This window comes from Myotis davidii, unplaced genomic scaffold (assembly GCF_000327345.1).
Source record: "Myotis davidii unplaced genomic scaffold, ASM32734v1 scaffold394, whole genome shotgun sequence".
In the NCBI taxonomy this organism is placed as follows: Eukaryota; Metazoa; Chordata; class Mammalia; order Chiroptera; family Vespertilionidae; genus Myotis; species Myotis davidii.
Window position 1 is genome coordinate 2706513 of NW_006287548.1, and position 15946 is coordinate 2722458.

Here is a 15946-nt window from a genome sequence, read left to right on the forward strand (position 1 = left end):
CCCCTTAAATTCTTAAAGGAAACCTCAGCTCTCTCTGTACTTGTCAGCTCAATATCTCCAAATATACCTTGTGCTTTCTTGCTTCTGTACTTTTGCTTTTTTGTTACTTGGAATATCTTTTTCTGACCTTTGTGTAAGTTAATTCTACACATTTTCCAATTTCCAGTTTAAAAAAAACAAAACAAAAAACACTCATATCTACTATGCATCCTGGCCCCTCCTGTTAAAAACAAATTAGCAGTTATTATTTGTGCTTACGCATTTCTCAGATACCACCTGGTATTTTTGTGTTAATTTCCTAATTCCATTTTAAACTTCTTAAGGGCGAGAAAGCTTGTCTTATATTTCTCTCTATCCCTTAAAGCTTCTACCATGGCACCTTACACAGGATAGGTGCTGAATACCTATTCTTTGAATACACAGCGCTGTCACCAGCTCTTTTGAGTCAAAGCAGCGGCGTTTTGTGTTCACCAGTAATCCTGGATAAGAGTCAACACTTTGCTTACAACAGTGTGGGGGGAAAAAAAAAGAATTGATAATTTGGCTGAGTTGTCGATAGATATAGATAGATGGTAAAGAATTGACAGTATCTTTCATAAAAATTAACACAGGAACTAAAAGTGGGGTGGTGAGTTCAGAACCTAAACTTAATTTCACATAAATATTTCTTTTAAAAGTTTCTTATGGAGCTTATTTGGAGTTTGATGGTATCTTTGTTCTTAACCTTAGAGGCACAGTTTTGCCTTACATTCTCTTCCAGCTGCTATTCTCAAATCCCAGAGATTTGATGTATTTGATGGGGATTATATGGACCATCACAGTTACTCTGGTCTAGAGCACCTTAGGCAGTCATTTAAGGTGTTCAAGAGTTAATATTTTTTCTCTTCTTATTTTTGGAAACTTAATTATGTCTCTTTTCAAAGAAATATAACTTGGAGGTGTTTATTTGGCAAGTGTTAGACACTTACGGAGCTTATCTTTTTCAAAAAAATTATTTTAATTTACAGATGTTTGCTGGGACTAATACAGCTGATGAAATACCTGCCCTTTTCTGCTGAAGGTAAATGACTTGCTACTTCTTAAAAATACCAGGTACCAGTAGAATTCAGAGATTGTATAAAAAGACCTAGTTAGTCATGCAATGCAATATAATCCCAGACCCCAAAGAAATGATCCTTTTAAGTAAGAATTTTATTAGTACATAAAGGAATGACATATTATTGGCTCAACCTATATCAGAGTCACCTGGGGGCATTTTTAATATGTGGAATTGCCTGGGCCAGTGTGGCTGAGCGAGGACCTGTGAACCAGGACTTAATGATTTAATTCCCCTGTCAGGGCACTTGCCCGGGTTGCGGGTTGCAGACTCCATCCCCAGTGTGGGGAGTGCAGGAGGCAGCCGATCCATGATTCTTTCTCATTATTGATGTTTCTGTCTCTCCTTCTTTCCTCTCTGAAATCAATAAAAAATATTTTAAAAAAATATGTGGAATATGCATGGGCTTGTCTCTTCAGCGGATTTTGATTCAGTAAGTTTTTCAGGTGAGTCCTAGCATGTGAGTTTTAAAAAACGCCGACAGGTGCTTCTGATTCATTGTAGCTCATTGTCATTGTAGAATGTACATGACACTGAAGATGATGGAAATGGCAGGTAATAATGCAACGGGAGTTGAAGGACATAAAGGTTAAAGATTTTAAAAATATTTGAAGTATTTCGATTTTGTGTGTGTGTGTGTATGTGTGACATTAGGCTCATGCTTTCACTTTGCCTTTCATTCAATGAATGTTTTCATTAAGAAAGCACAAAAAGTTTTTTATATAATGATTTTCAACGTTTAGGTTTAAGCTCTAGGGTTCTCTCAACCTGAAAATTTTTATATCTATAAATACAACTTAAAGCTTGATTCACTTTGTTGCTTCAGATTACAAATGAAGTAAATTAATAGAAATAAGACTAAATTACAAGTAAGTCATTTCTTATATATTCTTTATTTCAGAGGCTGGTTTAATTGATTCACTTTCCACATAAGTGTGGGAAGTAGAAAAGTCAGTTTCTCATAATAAAAAGTAATAGGTAAGTGAATGTTACAGCATTTTACTTAATGAAGCTATTTTCTGTTCTCATTTTACTGGTTTTAAGACTCTGAAATAATTTTTAAACATTGATTTTAATGAGTCAACTTTTTCTGTTGCAGAGCCATCCTTCTTATCAGAAATATTCATAATGCTATAGGATCATTTTGTTATATATTTCCCAACCTGCAATGTTTACAATAATTAGAATTTAAAATGTGATAAAATTATTTCTTACAGTTTTATTTTAACTTTAAGAAAACAGCAAAAACTGTATTGAATTTGTTACTCAAATAATCATAAGCTATATATACTTTGTGTCAGTGAATGAATTGGATTTAGATAAAAGTTACTTGGAAATTTAAAAAATTCTAAATTCTAGATTGTTTCAGCTCCTCTAAATCAAAATTTGGGGGGATGATTTTGATATTTATTCTCATTTAGAAATCACTGCAGTATGTATTGTTAAAGGATTATAGTTTTAAGGGGTAGAAACTTGGAAAATATTTGTAGAGAAATATTTTACATTACACCAATTGGAAAAAAATTCCTCATTTGGTTTATGTAATTGTCAGAGAAATGTCTTGCATTTCAGAGGTTAAATTTGTTGTTATTTTTATTTTCAGCAACGTTGTTGGGTGAAGTATTTCAAAATCTGCCCCTTTCTGGACTAACAGAAAATCCAACTGTGATCTTTCCTCTCATGACAGAGAATTAGATGTTATATATGACACTGGCAATTTAAGTAACCTGGGATTTTGTATAGAAGCATAATGGGAAAATTCATGAGCCTCGTTAGTGTATAGAAAATATACAATAGTAACAACTTAGAAATAGTACTTTGTCTTTAAAATTGAGTATGGTATTCTTCAATACTGTATCAGTCCTAATGCTATCATCTTTACTTTAGGTTCCCTGATTGATTCCGTATCTCATAGGAAGAAGCCTTCTCTATTTTCATAATTATGAGAAAAAAGAGTGGTTAGGTTTCAAGAACGAAATTCTGTTCTCTGATATTAATCGTAGCTATTTTCCTTGTGATAGTAAGGAATTGTGATTTTTGCCATTTTTCCCCCAGTCTTTGAATATTCAACCGACAATACCTTTTGACTTTGGTTATTCAACATGCCAAACAGATACGGATATTGCAGCTATTGCCTCCTGCGCTATACCGATCTGGACGAGGTGAGAGGACCCTGTTAATATGGTTATTACACCTCAAAGGACTTATGAGTGACTACCTCTTCTTTCACATTCTAGTCATTTTAAAAAATTCATTCATTAAACAGATCATAATAACAACCTTCTCACTGACAGACACTGTTTAAGGTTCTAGGAATATGACCATGAACAAAACCAGGTCCTTTTATTTATGAAACTTACATTATGGTACAATCAAACAGAAAATAGATATATAAACGTAATACCTATGTCAGATTGTGATAAATGTTACGAGGGAAATAAAATAAGGATGTGATTTACTTAGCTCCTAAAAGCCTTGTCTCCAAACTGAGTCATTTTGGCAGTTAGAACTTCAACATACAAATTTGGCGGGAACAGAATTCAGTCTATTATAGCAATTACAATTGATTGAGTTTCAGATTTTAAACCCAGCAAAAATGCAAGTGCCAGCTGTACTTTAAGAACAATGTGCTATCTCTTAAGCAGTAAACGAGAGTCCAGAAATGGTGATTTTTATGTGTTGCTGGGTTTGGTTTGCTAGTAAGTATTCCGTTGAGGATTTTTGCGTTTATGTTCATAAGGGAATCATGTCATAGGTGAAGTTGTAGTATAATCAAGTTCTGGTTCTGCTAGTGCTAAACTTTCATCTTATATATCAAACACAGGTTTATAACGTGTGAAAAAAATCTTTTTAGTGGCATTTGCCTTGTTTAATTATCTAACAGTAATCACTTAAATTTATATTAAGGCAAAGTTTTATTATTGTGATTTCCACACCTCTGCCTTTTAAGAAAGAAATACTTTTTAATGCTGTTATAAACACGAGGAGGCAGATAATAAATCTCAAAACTCTTTTTAATATTTCTCTCATAAATTATATCATCACTTGACTGGAAGATTATCTGTTGAACCTTTGATAATGATAAAATATATTAAATCTTTAACAACACGTTTTATGCAATAAGCTCTTGTATAATTTTTTTTTTTTTGCTTAAAGTAATTTTTAGACATTTGGATATTCCTGCACTAAACGGACATTTAAAAAGACTGTGTTAATGACAGCAAAAAATAATTTGTCCTATCTTTGAAAGCTCAAATTTCAAGGCTTTGGAGAACTATTAAGGCAGTGAAGAAATAAGGAACTCCAATGTGGCTGAATATTAAACAAAAACAGTAGAAGCCAAAAGAAAGAAAATAACACTACCTTAGAATTCTATATTTAATAAGTATATCATTTAAAAGGAGGTGCAATAGAAACATTTTATTTTACAAAAACAAAAATTAAGGAACTAAAGGAAATAGAAAAAGTATTTCTTCAGGTGTAAGGAAAAGAATTCCAGTTGGAAGCTCAGAGATATGGGAAGGAATAAAGAGCAATGGAAGTGTAAATATGTAGGCTATCTAAATAATTAATGTCACATGGGATTAACAGAAATGGCATCTAAATTGGAAGGAAAGTAAATTGAGTTAATTGGACGTTGCATTGCTCAAGAAGAGAGTAAAAGTAACAAATAATTTTAGACTTTGATAGGTCAGGTTGCTTGATATATACTGTTCCCACTAATGGACTAATATATCTGTAACTAAGTTAATAGGAACAAATTGGAATAATAAAAATAGTTCACAAGACAGCAAGAAAGAAGAGAAATGGGGACATTGTATTAGCAAGAATAATAAAAAGAGATTTAAAAATAAAAACAAAGATTAGATCCAAATATATTGAGGAAAAAATAGATTTGATGCTTGAGTTAAACTATATGCAATATTTTACCAGAGGTCCTAGTCAGATAAATAAGAAAAAGAAAAAGAATGACAATGATAAAGAATAAATAAAACTATTCTTAGATAAGAATAAATAAAACTATTCTTATTTGTACACAATGTGATTGTGGAATAGAAAATTCCAAAGTTGCCTAGATAAACTATTAGTATTGATAAGTGAGTTTAAAAAGCTTGTTGGGCTGGCATAAAAAGATACTGTACTTTTATATACAAACACCACACAGAAAATGAGATTTAGAAAAGATATTTATACCCTGGCTCGGGTAGCTCAGTTGCTTGGGCATCATCCTGAGTACAAAAAAGTTGTGGGTTTGATTCCTGGTACAGGACACGCAGGAGGGCAGCCAATTGATGTTTCACTCTCACATAGATGTCTCTCCCCCTCTCCTTTTCTCTCTGAAAATCAATACAAAAAAATCTTAAAGAAGAGATGCTTGTTATGCTGTGATTAAGCATCATTTTTTTTTGCACACATCGCCCACATTTAAGACGATTCTCTTAGGAGAGACTGAGCTGTCATTATTATATCTAAGAGAAAGGTAATCTTACGGATTTTAGATGTATATTTTAGAATTGCTTTATAGAAAGGGCATTTCAGCGTATACGTCTATCAGGAGTGTATTTGTAAATGAACCCATTTTGTGAAACTCTCACTGCCGAATATGACCCACTTAAAAATACTCAGTTTCTTTCTTCTGTACAGCATGTGAACAGTCCAGAACACCGATTCATGACCGCACAGAATAGAGAACGGATGGGTGGTGGTAGTGGTGGTGGTGGAGGAGGAGCAGGAGGTGCAGGAGGAGCAGGAGGTGCAGGAGGAGCAGGAGGTGCAGGAGGAGCAGGAGGACAAGGAGGACCAGCAGCACAAGGAGGACCAGCAGGACAAGGAGGACCAGGAGGTTCAGGAGGAGCAGGGTCAGGAGCAGGAGAACGAGATGCTGAGGTCCCCAGTAGTAGTTTGATGGAACGTTTCTTGCAGGACGTCCTGCTGCACCACCCCTATCATTACCAAGAAAGCAGGTAATGTAACTGAGTGGAATAATATTAGTACATAGTTGTTATTATGTGTTACAGCAGATATTTGCGTTAACATTCAGCCCTTCTTAGAGTGCATCTTTGAATCAGGGAATATAATGTGAAATGGTATCTAGCAACTCCCCTTTGCACATTGCCATCTTGATGGATTTCATGATTCTGAATGTCTTTTTCTTCCTTTCTTTTCTTAGCCAAATGATACAAAATTGATTTTATTTTGAGAATGTTGTGATAGTGTTTGAGACAAATGGAGATACTCCACTAGGGTTCTGAAAAACTAGGGTAGAGTGGTTATTGTACTGCAATTTTATTGATTAGAGAGTTCAGAAGTATGGCTCTTCATGATATTATTTTTGATGCCAGGGTTAACATTTTTATTTTACAATACCAAAGCACTATCTTGATATTAATTGCGATAATATATTTTTATATGTATGCATATTCTCTTAAGCAGTTGTGGCATCTCTCAAATTTAAAAGTATGTAATAAAGGTATTTTTAGGTGTTAATATATTTAAAATTTTTATTATTTTTCAATAGACTATATTTTTAGGTAGTTTTAGATTTACAGAAAAATTAAGATAGTGCAGAGAGTTTTTATATACCCCCCTCACCCAGTTTCCCTATTAATAACATCTTACATTAGTGTGGTACATTTGTTACAGTTAATGAACCAATGTAATATATTAACTGAATTCTGTAATTTATTCAGGTTTCCCTAGTTTTCACCTAATATCTTTTTTTTTTTTTGGTTCAGAATCCCATCCAGGATAATCAGATTGCATTAGCTTGTTATATCTCTTTAGACTCTTCCTGGCATTTTTAATTTTAATAGGCATTACAAAATTGTTCTTCATATAAACTCATCTATATTCCTACCAATAATGTGTTAAAGTGCCTGTTACTGCACCTTTGCCCAAACAATGTGTTAAAATAATAATAGTTAATGCCTGTGAATGATTACTATTTTCCAGGATTTAAAAAAATGTTCTTTACATGTAACAACTAGTTTACTTTTCAAAACAGTCTAATGAGGGAAATAGTATTATCTTCTTTGCGGGGGAAGGGGAGGCCTAAAGCCTAAAAGGTTAAGTAACTTGTGTTAAACTTTATGCTGTTTGCTGCTCTGATAACCAAAAAATGAGGTATGCCTTTACATTTTTTCGTATGTTTAGGAGCCATTTGTGTTTATTAAGTAGCAGTTGGTGGAGCTGCTTCCAGCTGCACTCATTACCTTACTGAAATGCATTATACAGCCTGGTGTGATAGGCTCAATTATTTGTCCTCTAAGAATCTCACCTAGGATAAAAAGAAAATACCATTGTGTCCTTATTTAAACATTTTAAACAGATATTAAAATGTTTTTATGATTACCCCCTTTTCTTTTTAGATCAGGACCAAATGAGAATAACGCCCCGCCTGCCGGGAATAATGCACCTGCTGGGGATGATGCGGTGCCTGCTGGGGATGACGCAGCTGCTGAAGTGATTCTCATGGATGACTCTGCTTCTGAAGAAATGGCTGATGATGCTCCTGGAGCCAGAGGAGAGATACGCACCCACAATTCTGCACCTACTGGAGAGTTGCATTCTAGACCTAGTGTATCACAGGAATGTATGCAGGGTGTTCCAATTCGGCCGTCAGTTATTCAAAAATTGGAGAAGGGGCGGCAGAAGCCCTTGGAGTTTGTTTATAAAATTGGGAGTGGCCTGAAAGAATTTAACCCAGTAGGTGTTGGTCAAGCTACAAATACTGGGAAAAACCCATTAGGTCCCTCAGTGATTTCCACTGCTCCTGCTCGTCCTTTGCCCGAGAGTGCTAATGCTCGACCAGTTATAACTAGTACTGCTAGGTTACCAGTAGCAGGCAATTTGGATTCGGTTAACAAATGTGACCCAAACAAAGTTGACAGATCCCTTGAACAGGGAGACGGGGGCTCTAGAAATCCTAGGCCCTCAACCAGTCTGGAAAATTCTTCACGTTTAAATCCGAAACCTAAAGAGTCAAATAGAAAATCTGTATGTATAAATCCAGATAAATCGGTTATACAGGAAGATGTAAAATCTCGGGGTAAAACTCTGTCACCTGGCTTTCAATCACATGCATCTATGGGCACTGAGGGTTCCTTAAATGTTGAGTCAGTTTCCAAATTAGCAGTTAACCCCACAGTCAATCAGAATAAAACTGATATGCCTTCTAATAAAGGAACCTTTGAAGGTGCCATTCCAAAGCACCGTGAGAAATCCTTTCCTAATACGGATCGTACCCAAGACAAAAAGCAGGTGGTTTTTAACAAGCCAGCCTCTTTGGAACAGAAATGCTCAGTGATTACTAAAATGGACTTTGCTTGTGGCTCTCAGTCAGTGTCTGATCAACCTGAAGTGGCTGTCCAAGATCTTTGCAACGAGGGGCAAATTGACCAAGAAGATAAGACCTATGAATCAAGAGCTTCTGAGATGAGTTTTGACTGCAGTTCCTCTTTTTATTCAGTGACTGACCAACCAAAAGTGACTGCCCAAGAAACAAACCTTTCCGAGGAAGTGCATGATGATTTGCAGCAGAACAGCAATGAATCTTGTGTTTCTGAAGTAAGTTCTGTTCACGATGGCCCTCTGCAGTTGGCTACCAACCGAATTCAAGTAATCGTTAAAGGCGCTAGTGTTCAGAAGGCAGTGCATGTTCGCCTGGTTGATGAAAGCTATGATTCCAGTGATTCTGAGATGAATTTTGATGGTGACACCTCAGTTCAGCCAACTGATGACGACGCCCAAGAGCCTGCAGAAGAAGTAGACCTTCCTCAGGAGGCACCCATGGACTTAGATAACAACTATGGATCTGGTAGCTCTGAAATAAGTGCTGGTTCTGTTGTACCACTTCAGTCAGTGATTGAGGAACTCCCAGTGGCTGTCACTGAAACAGAACCTCAGGAGGAGGTGTACACTGGCTTGGTTGATAGGAACTATGGATCGAGTTGTTCTGAAACAAGTGTTGGTTGTGATGTTTCTCTTCAGTCAGTAATTGTCCATCCCCAACTGACTGTCAAAGAAGGAAACCTAAGGGAGGGGCCTGTCTACGTGAACGATAACAACAAATCCAGTAGTGCTCAAGCACATCTTGACTGTGATACCTCTCTCGAGGCAGTGGCCGATGAACCTCAGAGGGCTGCTGAAGAAATAAATCTTCCGAAAGAGAACAACGACCTTATGGACATGAACTGTGAATACTACAGTCCTGAAATGAATTTCCACACTGATGCTCAATTAGTGGCTGCCCAACCTCAAGTAGCAGCAGTTCAGGAAGTAAACCCTCAAGAAGCAGCTATTGACCTGCAGAATAAGAGTGCTAACTCTAGTGTTTCTGACCTAAGTGTTAATTCTCATGCTTCTCTTCAACAGTCAGCTAATGAACAACCACCTGGAGCTCTGGGCGACATAAATATGAAAGAGTCAAATGTTGATATGGAAGTTAAGAGCTATGGATGCTCCAGCTCTGAATTCACTTTTGATTCTGACCCTCCTCTTCTGTCAGTTACTGAGCATTCTGAGCTGAATGTAGAAGAAATAAGGAAAAAGGACATTAACATGGAAGATGAGAGCTGTGGGTCAAATAGTTCTGAAATGACTTTTAACTCTGATATTCATCTTTGCCCAGTAGTTGACCAACCTCAAGTAGCTGAGGAGGAACCTGTTGATCAGGTAAATAAGAATAATGAATTTTGTGGTTCTGAAATGGCTTTTGATTCCAATGTACCTCTTCCTTCAGAGACCGATCAATCTGAAGTAGGTGTTAAAGAGGTAATTATTCAGAAAGAAGACTATAAACACTTAGGAAGGAAGAATGATGAACCCAGTGGTTCTAAAATAAGTTTGGATTTTTATGTCCCTCCTCTTTCAGTGACAAATTCTCCTGGAGTTCTTGCTAAAAGACTGAAACTTCAAGAAGAAGAACCGATGCACATTGAGCCTAGTGTTTCTGGATTAAGTTTGAATTATCACTCAACAATTGGACATTCTGAAAATCCCAGTGAAGAAGTAAACCTCCAGAAAGATGAGTACGTACAGCTGGAAAATAAGGGTAATGGACCTGATGTTCCTGAAAACAGTTTGAAATCTTCTATTTCTCATTCAGTGACCCATCATCTTGACGGAGCTGTGAAAGAAATAAACAATCCGAAAGAAGAACAAATAAAAGACAAGGGTAATGAATTAAATGTTTCTGGAACAAGATTGGATTTCGGTTTCCCCCTTCAGTCAGTTATTCGAAGAACTGATGTAGTTCTTAAAGAAATGTTGCTTCAAAAAGAAAAGCATGCTGCACTTAGCGGTTCTGAAGCAAATTTAGATTCTGATGTCTCTCATTATTCAGTGACTGAACCTCAAATAGCTGTTAAAGAAAAAAATGATCAGAAAGATGAATATGTTTTAAAAAACCAGAGTGATAAATATAGTGGCTCTGAAATAAATGTCCTTCCTCATTTGATGACTGAAAAACCTCAGCTACCTGTTTTGAGGGAGGACCATGTTGACCCAGAAGTTGAAAGCACTAAATCTAGAGGTTTCGATATAAATTTGGATATTGGTCCCCCTCGTCCATCAGTCATTGAGAAACCTCAGCTAGCCCCTTTGAAGAAAAAACATGTTGATCTGGAGAACACAAGCAGCAAATCTGGCGATTGTAAAGTAAAATTGGGGTCTGATGACCCGCCTCAGCCATTGGCTGCACAATTTCAGGACGTGACTCAAAAAACAAACCTGTGGGAGGTAAAGGATATTGACCTAGAAAATAAAGTCGATAAACCTAGTGAGTCTAAATTAATACAGGATTCTGATGTTTCTCCTCAGTCTGTGCCTGATCAACCTGAAGCAGCTATTAAACAAATAAACCTTGAGAATGAAGGTCATGTATACTTGGAAGATAATAACAGCCAATATAGTGGTTCTGACATGAGCTTGGATTCTGATTACTTGGCTCAGTCAAGAGTTGATCAGTCTCAAATAACTATTTTGGAGAAAGAGCATATTGAGCTAGAAGATAAACACCATAAATCCTGTGGTTCTGAAATAAGTTTTGACTCTGATGACCCTCTTCAGTCAGTGGCTGAGCAGGTTAGAGAAACTGTTAAAGAAATAAGCCTTTGGAAGGATGAAGATGTGGAAGAGACAACGGATAAATCTGATGGTTTTGCAATTATGTATGATTCTAATGTTCGTTTTCAGTCAGTGGCGGGCCAGACGGAGGAAATTATTAAGGAGATTAACCGTTGGAAGAAGCCTGTGGACATGGAAGGTAGGATTGTCAAACCCACTGATTCTACACTAAATTTTGACTCTAATGAACATGTTCATTCTGTGGCTAATGAAATTCAAGAGGCTACTGCAGAAATAAATCTGAGGGAGGGACATGCTTGTCTGCATGACAAGGGCTATGATCCCAAGGATTCTGCCATGATTTATGTTTCAAATGTCCATTTTCAACCAGCAGTTGAGCATCCACACATTTTGGAAGAGGAACATGCCAATTTGGACGATAAGAGCAGTGATTCTTGTGGTCCTGAAATAAGTTTTACTTGTGACGATCCTGTTCAGTCTGTGGCTGACCAGCTTGACAAAGCTGATAAAGTAAGTCTTTGGAAGGAAGGCCATATTTACCTGGGAGATGCCTATAAACTATCTGGTTATCAAATAAGATGTGACTCTGATGCTCCTGTTCAGTTAGTGGTTGGTCAGTGCCCTTTGGCTGTCAAAGAGATAAACTTGGAAAAGAGGGATCATAATGACTTAGAAAATCAGCACTGTGAACCGAGCGTTTCTGGAATAAAATGTGATTCTGGTATTCATCTGCAGTTAGACGTCGACCATCCTCAAATGGTTTGCAAAGACATGAGCCTTCAGAAGACATCGCATCTTGGCATGGAAGAAAAGACTAGTGATTCTGAAATAATGTCTGATTCTGATGTCCCTCTTCAAATAATAGTGGATGAATATCAGGTGTCGGTCAAAGAAGCCGAACCTCAAAAGGTGCTGTTGGTGGACCTGGTGACCGGGGACAGTGATTGTGAAGTGATTGCTGATTCTGATGCCTCCTGTCAGCCAGTGATTGACTCACCTCAAGTGACTGTCGACGGAATTGCCGGTATAAATGCAAAAAGTTTTGATCTGGAAGGTGCATGCTGTGACTGTTGTGATGCAGACCTCGGATATGTTTGTGAAGGCTCTCCTCAGTCAGAGTCAAACCAGTCCAGAAAGACTTTCAAAGTGGTAAACCAGAAGAAAGACTATATCATTCTGGAAGAGTCAGCCTGTGAGCCTTATGGTTCTGAAATAAACGTTCAAAAGGATGCCTCTCGCCAGTCCAAGACTCACCAATCACCAGGGCCTGATAAGAAAAGGGCCAAAAAAAGTAACCCAAGAGGCAGGAGAGGTAAATCTACTAGTCCTAAAAGAAAATGTAATTGGGAAGAGACTCCTCAGCCAAAGACTCGTCAACAGCGGAAAGCTAACAAAGAGGACAACACGCAGAAAGATCAGAAAGGCCAGAGAGGTAAGCGCGGTCGACGCAGTGTTTCTGCAAAGGGCCGTAATGCCTCCCCTGAGTCAGCAGACCTTCAAATGGCTAATGGAGATAACCGTTTGAAGCTGAAGTTAAAATTAAAACGTCCAGATGAAAAAAGTAAGGACTCTAAAGCTTGTGTTTCTGGCGTGAACATTCAGTGTGATCGCTCTTTTCAGTCTGACAATGACCGAACTCAAAAAGGTGTGAAGAAGATGTCTTTTAGCCTGAAGGAAATGAAGCGTGACTCGTATTCAAGCTCTGGTTCTAAAGGTGATTCTGGGAGGAGATCAAAAAAAGCAAAGTTGGTTTTGGAAGATAAGGCTGACGAACCAGTTCTTGAAGCCTTGCCTCATGTCCCTCCTTCATTTGTGGGGAAAACATGGTCTCAAATCATGATAGAAGATGACATAAAAATTAACACTCTTGTGAGGGAATTTAAGGAAGGTCGTTTCCACTGTTACTTTGATGATGACTCTGAACCCAGGAAAGTGAAAAAAAAGTATTCGGGTGAAGAAAGACAGATTGTCTCATCAGACCTAAATGACACTGCATTCATTGAAGTTCTGTTAGAATGTGATTATAATGTTGATGACTTTTCAGTAGCCTTAGATAAGCCTAGCCATGACCCTATAGAAAAGATGCCTTATGAACAAACCTGGCGAGTGACTTCTAGATGCCAGACTGTAAAAGTCAGCAGTGGAGCTCAAACCAGTCTCATGAGTTACATAGTGACAAAAAGAGTCAGTGAACATGAGACATACTCGCCATCACTCAAGCGTTTACTTTTACGCAACGACAGGAGACCAAAAAAGAAAATCCAAATTGGAAGACTGGAATTTCTTGAATCATATACTAACATTTTGAAGCCTTTGCACCCCGATGCCTTATTCTATGTTGTTTCTTCAAATGTCAAGCTGAATGAAGGTGAATCCTTCAACGTCTCTGAAATTAGCCAGCAGAATGAAAAAAACAACCAGGACATTAACATCCAGTACAAATATAAACTGAGTTCCTTTGATTGTTATGACCCATTGAATAAAAAAACTGCAATTAATTCTCCTCTGAACACAGAAATACTGGAGTCTGACAGGAATGATGACTGGATTCAAATTCGCTTTAGCGACCTAACCTCCAGTGAAGGAAATGACGATGCTCATGTAGAAAGCTCTACTTCTTCACCTTTTATAACAGTGTCGGTAAGACATGAATTAACATCTGACCAGGGGGCCAATGGGTCTTCCGTATTTCTGGCAAAATCAGAGATCTTGAAATCTAGTGAAGTTCCGAAAGGGAGGAATTTCCAGTTAACTCTCTTAAATGGTGATGCTGCCAAAATCTCCTCAAAATCAGTGAGAAATAAGTACTTAAAAAGTAAAAAGAAAGTTCAGAGAAGGAAGGCGACAACTACGAAGAAGCCAGGTTTACTCAAAAAGGTGTACAGACCAGTTGTTGTTCAGGAAATAACCAGAACCACATCAGAAAAACAGGCAACTTGGATTCCTACCAAACTAAATGATATAATTAGAAAGTATATCTCAAAATTCTCTGTTTTTTTGCGTCGCAAGTATCAGTCCAGGAGGGCTTTTTTTGGAATGCATCTTAAGAAGACAAAATCTGTTTTCAGGAGGTTAAAGAAGGCCAAGAGACCAGCCAAAATGCTTTCAAACTCGATTCCATCAGCTGATGCCGAAAAGCAGTCCAGTGCTGTCGAGAGCTCTTCTCCCAAGCAACATGTGCAGGACTCTTCCAGCATTGCAGAACCTAAGAGGAATGGTAATAAAAAACGCCCCAGAAGAAAGCAAAAAAAGCGTCCTAAACCTGTTAGAATATATGAGTTGAGAAGCTTATATTCTCAGGTGCCGTATTCTCATAGAAGGATGACTCGACTATTACACAAGTTGTTGCTCAGCAAGGCAAACAAGAAGTGTTCATGCTGAAGCTAGTTGAGATTCAGAGCTTCAGTTGAAATATATTTGGTAATTAGAGAACATAGCTTTCCCAACTTTGGCGAAAAAACTAACCAACTATTTTGCTATAGACATCACATATCAGAACTTTTATATTATTTTAAAATTAGTGTTTAAGGTCCTTTTTTTAAAAAAGATTCAAAAGACCCTTTGTCCATTTGCTATAGAAGAACTTCATCTTAATTTATGTCACATAATTTAGCACAGAATATATAATTTTCTCCCCCAACTCAAGTCCCTCTTATTTATTTTTTCTGATTGTATCTCATGTCAGCAGGTTATAACATTTTAAGATTTAATATGCCAAACATTTAACGCTATCTTATTTTTACTTTTCAATATTGGAACAATGACTATCTACTTATATTCAGTGTGTCTCAGAATGGCACTATCGACATTGTATTCTAACTGGATAATTAAAAAGAAGAAAATGTAATTATCTCAACTTTTGAGTGAGGTTGACTTAATCACAAACGAGATATGACTTAACCTTTCTTTCAAAAGCATTCCAGATAATGAGATTCCATAATCTTTAATCCAGATTTTAAAAACTGCCTGGTAATTTTATACACATAGCACAACTCTTTCTGCTTTATTTAAAATGGATCTACAAGTCTCTAACTTTCCACATCTGGACACATGCACATACACAATCTCTGTAATAAACAATCTCTGTTTTCCTTTAGCATTATGGTATCTTAAGGGGAAAACAATCTTGCCAATGTGAGTATACTTTTCTATCACCTTTATTCCCTTGCACTGGAAGGGTTGGTGGTTTAATATGAGAATCCAGGTTATCTATGGCCGTATCTCTTAAAAATATTTTAGACACTACCATACTACTTTTAATAGCTTGAACTGAAATTATTGGTTTGGTAATTTGATGACCAGACCATTGATGTTGTCATGAACCAATTACGTATTTATAATCTTGATACCTGAAAAGATCTAATAAAATCGACAAACCAATGGAGGCTCGTTTTGCAAGTGAGAAATTATGTATTTGAACATTAGATTGGCTTTCCTTGAACTTGCTAACTACTTTATTTAAAAAAAAGTTCTGTTGATTTCAGAGAGAGGAAGGGAGTGAGATAGAGAAAGGAACATCAATGATGAGAGAGAATTATCAATCTGCTGCCTCCTGCACGTGCCCTATTGGGGTTGGAGCCCGAAATCCGGGCATGTGTCCTGACCGGGAATCAGACCATGACCATCTGGTTCATGGGTCGACGCTCAAACACTGAGCCACACCGGCTGGGCAACTTGCTAACTATTTTAATGATCAAATAGAAGATGTTAATATAAGCAGATTTTCAGTCTGAGATACTCAGAATGTGTTTAGATCCTTTATTC

At 37.1% G+C, this 15946-nt stretch overlaps 1 protein-coding gene across 1 annotated transcript; it reads left to right on the forward strand.

Annotated features, from left to right (window-relative positions):
• The first annotated feature begins 2001 nt into the window (after positions 1-2001).
• On the forward strand, positions 2002-14875 carry ZDBF2 (zinc finger, DBF-type containing 2). The gene is made up of 6 exons (XM_015561099.1): positions 2002-2074; positions 3152-3258; positions 5741-5854; positions 5885-6060; positions 7465-10148; positions 10266-14875. The coding sequence occupies exons 2-6, from the start codon at positions 3199-3201 to the stop codon at positions 14561-14563; spliced, it is 7332 nt and encodes a 2443-aa protein (XP_015416585.1). The 5' UTR covers positions 2002-2074; positions 3152-3198; the 3' UTR covers positions 14564-14875.
• The last annotated feature ends 1071 nt before the right edge of the window (positions 14876-15946 follow it).